Genomic DNA, 10593 nt, shown 5'->3' with positions numbered 1-10593 from the left:
AGTTCCCTTGGAGGCTAAAGGGAATTGAGTTCAAGGCCCTGTACTGCAGGCATCACCCAGTGAAATGACCTTAAGGAAGAAACATCTACTATATGTAAATATAAAAAAAGTGGTTTTGCATACATGTGACCACAAACAATTTAATGTTAACTTGTCTCTCAGGTACTCTCCGAGTACTAGTGAAACCAAAGCGTGAAAAGCGAACTAAAAAAATTGGAGGTTTAGGAGGCAAAAGTTTTGCCTTCAAAGTAAAAGTTGTGCTTCAGCACTGCAACCAACATCAAAAAGCCACAGCTTTTACTCTAAAGCTAAATGTTCTCCATTTCTAGTTTCTGTCACTTTTTGCAAATTTTACTATCACTTGTCTTGAAAGTTGGCATCATTTGCAGATAAACATGAAAAACTAAAGACTAACATGGCAATCTGCTAGCAAAACCATCAGGGAATACATATTTTCTCTTAACAACCCGTTGATGCATCATATCGCATCCAACATGGCAGATTGGATGAACTCGTGTGATGTCGTGTGAGAAACCTCAATACACACACTGCATATGGTAAATGGTAAATGGCCTGTATTTATATAGCGCTTTCACTAGTCCCTAAGGACCCCAAAGCGCTTTACATATCCAGTCATCCACCCATTCACACACTGGTGATGGCAAGCTACATTGTAGCCACAGCCACCCTGGGGCGCACTGACAGAGGCGCATACATGCATATAATAAATGCATGTTGCCACCGTAGTGTTACCCACTGGTAGATGAAGTTGGATCGCGAAAGCTCGACGTGAGCATTTTGCCCTTGGTGTTTTGAACCCAGACAAGATGAAGAAGGACACGATCTGATTGTGGGACAGGGACATTACATGCTTAATTGATACTGACCTTCCAATCACAAGGTAAGCCTTGGTAGAAAAGAAGATGGACTAACCTCTTGCTAGCCATTAGAAATAATCCACCTTTAAAACACTTGCACATTTTCTTCACTTTTCAGACCCAGAACATAAATCTATCATTTATATAGTCTATGGTCACAACTTCAGGTGACCTGGAGGCTTGCTGACGCAGTGGCAACTCCCAGACCTTCAAATGCCCCTTTCCACTAGCACCAACGCAGCTCGACTCAACTCGGTTTTTAGGGTTTACCATTAGGTGGTAGTACCTGGTACCAGGTATGTGTTTAATACCTACTTTGCCGGGGTTTCAAGCGAGCTGCCAAGATTAAAATGCAACATCAACCGACTGTATGTCAGTGGATGGGTAACGAGAGCAACTCCTTCAAAAGAATCAAATCAGCCATTTTTGAAACCCAGCACCGAGAGGAAAATGGCTACGCACAAAGTAACACCATGGTCCAACAACAAGGTGCAGATTTTTGTGCTTGGTGAGTGACGACAGAATCAGAGCAGCATGACTTTTGGGCCACCTTGCTATAACGATTCCACCCACACTGAGGTGGTGCTCAATTGTAATTCAAAACAACTGAAACCAAGTAGAGCTGAGTTGAGTAGATTAGAGTAGGTACTAGTGGAAAAGCGGTTAAGTACTGCAGTTTGTACTAGCTGTTAGCTCCCTATCTTCTATCTAGGATGACAGCAGCGCATGTAAAACACTAGATGTTGCAAAATGTACTAAGGATATGCGTGACTAGTTGACTAGATGTGAAAACCTTGCTGCCTTTGCTAGTCGGCCCCAGAAATACTGGTCAGTTAAACATAATATGTAATTAAAGGATAACGGCAGATTATTTCTCTGAATCTAAGCGGTAAATGATCCGAGGGGGGAAACCAAGCCAAATTCTGCATTCTGCAAATTCTGTACACAGAATGGTGAGGAAGGGAATGCAGGTGGCGTGAAGTGGGTGGAGACGAGTGTCAGGAGTGATTTGTGACAGACAGGCAGCATTAACAGTGAAAGGGAAGGTTTACAAGACAGTAGTGACTCCTGCTGATGTATGAGTTTGGAGCCAGTGGTGCTGACAAAAAGAAAAAAAGAAAGATGGCTGAACTGAAGATGCTATGATTGGGCGTGACCAAAAGTGGTGGGTAATAAAACCTCAAAATTATATCACAATATATCAAGAGAATTTAAAATGCTAGAGGCAGCAACATTTACAAATAAACGAAGGTCATTTTCTGTCCTTTTCCAATGACCTACTGTCACTGATAACAAACTTCCAAATTTGAAGTGTGACTTTATTGGAACAGATAAAACAGAAAAACAGGAAAGTACTCTAGGCAAGTTTTTCTCCTAGAAATGTGCAATACAAAATATAAAATAACTGCTTAACACTTCAGTTTAAGAATAATTAAAGTAACCTAACTTCAATAGCTGATGACTTACACGTTTAATTGCTTTGACTGGCTTTATTGCAGCTACAAGAGAAGAGACGGACTGAGAGAGACTGTTTTGTGTAAAGCGAGGGTGACAAAAAACTTGAGTTTGACATCTAAAAGGGTACAAATTAAAATCTCGATCAAAAGGGTCGAAAGTTCATGTCTGTATGACGTTAAAGAGGACCAAATTTTGAACACTCGAGGATGTGTTTGGAAAATCCATATTCTTTTCATTTATGGGAATCCGCAGCCTGAGAAGGAGCTGTGCTGAGCTCTTTGATACTCAAGGACACCGAGGTTAGTGGTCTGTTTCAACTGCTGACCGGGTTGGAAAGGGGAGGGGGGTATGTTAAGTGGGTGACACTGCAAATGCAGAGAATTTGCTTGTCTGTGTGCAGCTTTGCCACAAGACTCAAAGCAGAGTGAGGGTTTCTCACCAGTTTCGGGAACAAAGCAGGTTTTACCAAGACATATTTGAACTCTTGCAAAGTGTGTGCAGACTTCTATCTGTGGTTATGACTACAGGTAAGCTGTTTGGGTAAGATCTCAGAGATTTCTAATAAATTATGCATAAAATTTCAGGCTCCGAATGGCGTTAATGCTCGACAGATGTACAAAATGTCCCTTTCCTGCTTCATTTCACGTGTTAACAGAGCAAAGCGTGGACAGTTGTGGTATTCTGAGAATGAGCAGGCCTCAAGCCGACAACGATCCTAATTTTATTTCAGGAAGTGGAATTGGAAGAATGTGAAAAAGCATACATATCAAAAGATGAAGTGTTGAGGATAAATATAAAACTAACACGATTCTTTCTCCAGCTCCGTACCCAGCTGCTTACCAGGATTATTTGAGGTTAAGTTGAACAGATTTCTCTTCGAGTGTTGTTTGAAAAATGACTCCAGAGAATCCTGCTTTATGTGCTTTCCCTTCTTATTATTAAATGTGAGACAGATTTCTGCAGCTGGAAGTCTGACTTCCCTCTGAGTTAGTTTATGTCTGAGACCCATTAATACAGAAATATTTGCTTTAGCATTTGATGGCATTCAGTGTATAATTCCAAACTTTTATCAGTCAGGAAATTTCATTAGTTTCGTCAATGCTGGTTTATTACCAAAGCAATTATTAGTGGTGGGATTTTTATTTTACTGTAATGAGGCCATCTGGAATATCATCAAAACAACACGGAAACCAAAGCCTGATGTCTATGAGCAATTTTTTTTTAACTCAACTGCAAATTCTCGGGACATGAGTGCTGTGATGCAGGCTTACATACCTGTTTGTGTGGATAAACGTTGATGTGGCATTTGATACATTCTTGTCCCATGTTAGCCCAGGAGTTGCCACTCATCCACTTCCTCTTACACTTAGGGCACTTGTACTCTCCAAAGCATCTCTTCTTCCCTTGGTAGGGTGTCAGTCCTTCACCTTTGGGTCTGGCCTGTAAAGAACAAAGTGAATAAGATGCTTGCACATGTGGAAGCTATAGACTGCATATATTTAAAGCCTCATTCTGAAGCCAGAAGAGAAGGAGGGGTAGATCTGACTGGTATCGACCTGTCAGTGACATGGTACCAAACCCTTTATTTGTAACGCAGCACAGGAAAAGCCATCCAAATATAACACACACAACAGCATCCAACCAATGACACTGTGTTTTAAAACTATGTCTGAAAAATGTAGTTTATTAAACAGTTTCTGATGAGAATAATCACATTATTTTCCCCAGAGCCTAATCCAGCAAATCTCTCAGCTGTGAGGGGAAAACGCCTGCACAGCGCAGCTACGCATGCAGAGGGGTGTGACCCGGTCAGTCGGCCAGCGAAATGTACCTCGTTAAAGGGGATTTATGCGTCAGCGTCGTAAACGCAACAACTTTTGGCGTAACCTGACATGCACACCTAACCTGAGAGAATAACAATCATCTTCTCAATATAAGGAATAGTAATCGTAGCATGAAGATAAGGACTCACTAATGTCAGCAAATTCCTGGAGTTTTATGAAACTATCCGAACAGGAAATGCACGAAGAAGTGGAAACACTTGTGGGAAAAATATGTTTACGAACCAAAACAAAAGGCCTCAGTGATGCTGGCGAGCTTTCCACTCTGTGTGGATTGTCATCAATCAGTGGTTTGATCGTGGTTGCTAAACCACAATAATTCAAAGAACGGACATCACTTGGCATCTTCAAGTTAAAAATTTATAGAAAATAAGCAAAGACAGATAAAATAAGTGGCAAAAAAGAAAAAGAAACTGGACTTTAGCCAGGTTTTTGCACACTGCATCACTTTTTTTTTTTCATACTCTGTAGGTAAACTAAACAAACATCTTCTTGCGTGTAATAGAACTTGAAAGCAGCAACGACCATAAATTTGTTCAAGCGTTTACTGAGGAGATAATTCAAGTTACAAGTAGGGTTATGCTCTCTGCACAGCTGGACTTCTTTGCAACCATGAGAGTAGCCCCCTGCTGTGCATTAGATATATTGCAGGTTTACGTTGCTCATCTTTAATATACAGTCCATATCTTTATGTAGTTAAAAATTTATATGAAATAGAAATGTTTCAAAAATGTTTTTTTTCTTTCAGTCCAGAAGATGGACAGATAATAAAAGATGGTGAGATGACAGCAGGGTGTGTCCATCCTTGTTGTGCTAAAATATTTTCACCTTCATCAGACAGGACACTCCTACAAACAGTTTTGGCACAGTTTGCGGTCTTGTAATTGACATTAACTTTCATTACATCTGTGTTAAATTACTCCCAACGATTCTCGTGAGGGAGATGATTACGAACAGTCAGTCAGCCATGAAAAAGCGCAAGCCCGAGGGCAGTTCTTTCTCGGGGAGCCGCCTCTATGACTTCATGTTGGCAACTTTATTTAAGCCACTATAGCAGCAATGGGAAAACAGACAAATTTTTCCTCTAGAAGCATGTCTGCAATGACTGCGAGACATTTGCCAGAAGAAACCCACATGTATGCTGATTAGTAACTTTGTCAGAACTTGTCATAATCAATTTAAAGCTCCATTACTGAAATAAAAATGAAGACTCATCCCAGAACAAGTGATAGTCATCATCAGGCTGGGAGTGGGCTATCTGGGTAAACAAATATCTTCATTTTGGGAAGTAAACACTGTAAATAGAATACCAAGGAAGTCCTTTATTTTATTTAAAACCTAAAAAATATGTTTTTTCATGAAAGTCTGATCCAACAGGCAGAAGTGAGCCTCACGCAAAGCATGAAACTGCTGGCAGCTTTCCAGGAAGTTAGGAAATGCTGCGCCTTTTACTTGAAATCAGACCTGTCCAGTCCACTCTTGAGTCCCTGCGACTGCAGATTGTTTTCATCATAACTTAGACATTGCTTGCAGATTCTGGAATAGATGGTAAGGGGGGTAAGGGGTACCAAGAATGAGAGGAGGAGGGGGTACAATCAGTATTCCTGGTTTTCACTTATTTTGTCCTAGCCCATGTATGAGTAATAAGAACTTTAATCAGGAGCATGTGGCTTCTCCAAACAGACGTCAGCACTTTGCATCAGCAGCAGCAAGCCAATACTAAGTAATGGCGGCTGTGCTTCAATCGGGCCCCTCAACAGCATGACCTCAAAGCCACTGTCAGCTTTGCATCTCCCACTGTGACAGCATGCAAGCTGGAATATCTGACTTCTGCTGGCTCCCACCACACCACTCGCTATACAGTGACAGCGTTGTCTTGATGCAATCGATGGGCAATCTTGGAGACAATGCCATGGCAACATTTTGTTTGAACACTCCTCCAAATGAGCTAGCTGTTATATAATCCAGCTATAAACAAGCTGCCATTGTTACTCTAAAAATTAATTTTAAAGTACAAGAACCAGCTGTGGCAAGATTGACCGTTATCACACGCAACAAAATACGACTGACTATTCTGAGTTTAAAAACAAAATCATCAGTGTACCAGGTGTACTGCCAAGGAGGTTCTACCTTACCCCCTTGTTATTCAGATTTATTTAGAAATCTGAACATAATCAGCGGTAATTTCCTCGTGCAGCTGTTTGTTAGAAAAAGAAATTCTCACTAACACTGTAGCCAGATCTCAGCAGGACAGAAACAGCACTCATCCTCCTCATGACCATTCCTCTCTTGCTCCATGCTGCTTCCAGGGCCCGGCTTTGACCTTTGGCTGCACATCGCGCTCTCTGTCTGCAGCTGAGCCATCTCAGATTAGCTCAAACTCTTTTCGCAATCATTGTGTAGATGCTTGTATTATGCACATAGAATATAGAAACCAAATAATAATTACATTCATTTGTTGACAATCATTTTATGTCAATTTCATTTTTGTCTCTACAAAATCAAGATCTGAAGATCTGTGTTTGCTGATAGCAAGCGCCACGCATCATCTCAATGGATTCTTCTTTGAATCTAATGGTCGCCTGAGGTCCTTTCTGTGCAGAGTATGCTTGTTCTCTCTGTGCCTGTGTGTTTTTCTTCCAACAGACCAAAAACGTGCTTGTTAGCTTTGTCCTAAACAGGCCGGAGGTGTTTGTCCTGTGAAGTACTGGCATCCTGTCAAGGGGGAACAGCATATGTGCTAATGGTTGGGCTACTTCAGCCATGCACACCAGTAGGTTAGGTGTGTGTGAGTGTTATAAAAGGCAAACAACAGAAAATGTTAAGAAAAACTTACTGAACACAACAGCTCAAAAGACAAGGACACTGCTGAAAAGAAGGGTCTGAGGAATTTGGTGGTGTGGACATATTTTGGCTATTTAAAAACAGACAAAGAAGCAGCAAAGCATGCACTGTAAATGATGTTGGAAGCATGTCCACACAAAGGCAGGTAATACCTACGTATTTTTGTCTATTTGTGGGATTGTTTCCAAAAAAATCTATCTATACAAAAAAATTATAAGATTATAGCGGTAGGCCAGGTGATGGAGTCAAACTCAGGGCTGTGAGGTTACAGTGCTAATCGCTAATGTCTCTGTAATGTCTATAAAACACTGTTGTGTAATGCTCTACAGTATGCACACTGAAAATAAATATTATTTAAATAAAAATTAACCTTAAGCCTTCACTTAGGAGAAAAAAATGAATCTTTAAGCTTGACAGAAATAGTGATTTGATTTATATCATATATATATCAATACAGACTGATTTTTTTTAAAAAGGTATGACATCGCAATTTTTGTTCAATATTAACAAGTCCCTGATAAATAAAGTTTGTTTTGAATATATTACATTTTTTAGGTTAAATAAAATAGTATTTAATTAATATTAAGGCTGTTCGATATATATCGGATGACGATATAAAAATGTCTATCGTTTCATTTTACGCTATTGTTTGTTTCGTGGTGTCGTAAAATAAACTGTTTACAGCAAAAAATTTTCATCGTTTTGATGGTTACTGTAGTGGCTTTATTAATAAGTTCTCTCGTTCTCTTATATATAACCACACTATGGACGGACAAGCGCCTGTTTTTACGTTAGCAACAATGACGGTAAAACCATCGCGTGGCTCCGCTGCCCGCTTGTTTGTTTTCCAAGTAAACCTTTCACAATAAAGCTCAAGATCCTGTTGAGACTTTTCAAAATAAACTGAATCACGCGAAAGAGTATGCAGAGTGCTTACGGATGAGAATCAAAAACGAGCCGTTAGGTGCTAAAAAAGAAACCTTAAACTCAAACGTTAGAACAGGCTTTTCCCCACAGCACGCCGTGTAATAAATACAAAGAAAACGGCGGCCGTTACAACCTATGGCTAAAAATATAGTTTCAGGCATCGGTTAAAACAGTCGACTCCAGGTGCAGGACGCCCAGCTGGAAAAAGTTCAAGCAAGTCGACTTGCCCGAGATTCACAGAATTTACAGAAAATATTACATTTTTGGGATTTATATCGTTGTCAGGATGATAAATGTCTTATATCGGGGATCTGAGATTTTGGTCATTTCGCACAGCCCTAATTAATATGAATAAAAATCAGTAATAAAATTATTAGTTTTGGACCTGTGTACAATAAAATCGATGCACTGATGGATCAGTCAGTCAAGAATTAGCCAATTTATCAGCATTCTCATGCATGTGCATCACGTGCACAACGGCGAAGGCAAATAGTCGCATGCACACTCAAAGCCACATGCTAACATTTTGTTTGGTAGGTGAAGGCAAGTGTATAGCAGCTCATTTTCAGTTCATATTCTGTACCCATTTCCAGTGACAGAGTAGATCCTGTGACTTCCAGAGTTTAGTCGTCATTTACAAAAATAATACTTTGCAATGAAAAAAACTTGTTTTTGTTTTGTATATGATGAAGCCTATTCTTTACATGACTTCCACTTGCCCACACTGTCAAACTTAATTCTGCAGTCAATACTCTGGTCCAATCATTTTCACATCAATTCCTTCTGCAAACCAATCAGCTCTGTCCTTCAAATCTCAGTGCTTTTGTTTTCTTCTGCCTTTCAGCCTCTCATTAGAAAATTAATTACACACAAATAAATGACCAAAGAAACTTGCGTCTGTCCAACAATATGGACATCAAGTTGATAAAAGAGCAAAAAGTGAGTGAAAAAGCAGTGAATGAACCAATTTCTCATCACATCTGCCTTCCACACAGTCTGAAATTCAGTTTTGTGCAACTGCAAAGTACTGCAGAATTTATTTGGACATTTGAAGTCATAAATCTGAGTATTACTCACATTGTGGTCAGCTGCTGTCAGCCCATTGTAACTCGCCCGCCTCTCATGGTGGTCTTAGACGAAGAACGAGTTTAATTAATGAATTAGGCGCTGTGTTTCTTCCATACATACAGGACCTGTCCTTCTATTTACATCGGTTTTCACAGATGTAAACACTAATGACTGAGCAAAAATGTTTTAGTTAAGCTTCATTTCCAGGAAAATAATCTTTTAAAACAACATTTACAAACTGTCCACAGCAGACACAATACAATGACTAATTTAATGGAATTGCGTCATCACACCACGCAACGCTCTGGAGATGAGCCTGCACAGGAGGATGTGTTTTGTTTTCCGTTGCTCTCTACAGTTGAAACCATTCAAGCTTGTGACAAGTTAAGAGCTAAATGGACATATCTGACCAATTTAGAGCATTTTAGGTGTCCGTCAAGTGGAAACAAGGGCTTGAAACGGCAAATGGGCCTATGGGGATCTGTGCTAGGAGGCTGCAAGCAGTGTTTGTCATATTACTTAGTGTTTGTTTAAGTTCGCAAGGCTATAGCCCTGTGTGTTGAGATAAGGGTCAGTGCGTGTGTGTGTGTGTGTGTGTGTGTGTGTGTGTGGAAGACAGTGGCCTTAGACAAGGCAGCGATGCTCCATAACAACAGCTAGTTTACCATATCCTCCTCTTGTCCAGATCAGAGCACATACACACACACACACTGTTAAACCAAGCATGCACACGTGATACCCACTTTCTCTGACACAAAACATGGCCACACACAGGCACAAGCAAGCCCTAATTTAATGCTTTTTCCTCTTCTTGTTCCCTTTAACACCCCGGCACAGACACACATACACTCTCGGCAAATTCCACACACACAGGTTTTCATACACTCTCGAGACGTAACTGGAAAGTCTCGGTTTCCTGCATTACTCCCACTCAAGTGTTTCGCTCTGCTACAAGAGCACAGATCATTCTTTGGCTAATATCACAGAATTAATGAGCACACAAAGTGCATTAAATGGAATAAACAGAGCTGTGCAAGACACAGTAAAACAAAGAGGGAGACAAAAAATGGCACGCAAGAGACCGAGATCAGCACTGGAGCTGACGTCACAGTTGAATTCGAAGCGGCCTCTGTCTCCTGAAAACCTGCTGGTCAAAAAAAAAAACTTGATGGAAAAGAAGGAAAGTGGACAAATAACCACAAGCCCCATGATTTTTTGGAGAGACCCTCAATTCAGTCCCTCAAAGGAGGGTGGAAAAACGGAAGAAAAAACTGAGAGAAGGAGCGGAGGAGGAGGAGAAGGAGGGTGGAAATCTAAATCCAAAGCAGATGGTCTCCGCAAGGGCAACATGAGAAACACTGAGGGCTGTCGTAAAATTGCTCCTCTGCTTTCAATTAGGCCATACATTTCAGTGACTGAGAGAGGGCGAGAGAGAGATGGGGGGAACAAAACGGCGTTAACTAACCACTGCAGTGCTGGCCAAAACTATGGTGGACTCGACTTGTTATCATGTGGAGAAATGCAGAGAGAATTCTCAGGGGGGAGCTGATTTTATGATTTTTAAAGACACGTACATT

At 40.6% G+C, this 10593-nt stretch overlaps 1 protein-coding gene across 1 annotated transcript in view; it reads right to left on the bottom strand.

Moving 5' to 3' along the window:
• Positions 1–10593, bottom strand: part of zcchc24 (zinc finger, CCHC domain containing 24) — a 40193-nt gene that overhangs the window by 7214 nt on the left and 22386 nt on the right. Inside the window, exon 3 of the mRNA XM_085296710.1 lies at positions 3612–3776. Within this exon, the coding sequence (XP_085152836.1) occupies positions 3612–3776 (165 nt within the window). The remainder of the gene's footprint in view (positions 1–3611; positions 3777–10593) is intronic.

This window comes from Mchenga conophoros, linkage group LG13 (assembly GCF_057382185.1).
Source record: "Mchenga conophoros isolate Kocher_MC1m ecotype Shallow Benthic linkage group LG13, M_conophoros_male_GT1.1, whole genome shotgun sequence".
In the NCBI taxonomy this organism is placed as follows: Eukaryota; Metazoa; Chordata; class Actinopteri; order Cichliformes; family Cichlidae; genus Mchenga; species Mchenga conophoros.
The sequence above is the reverse complement of the archived record's forward strand: the minus strand, read 5'-3'. Positions and strand labels throughout refer to the sequence as shown.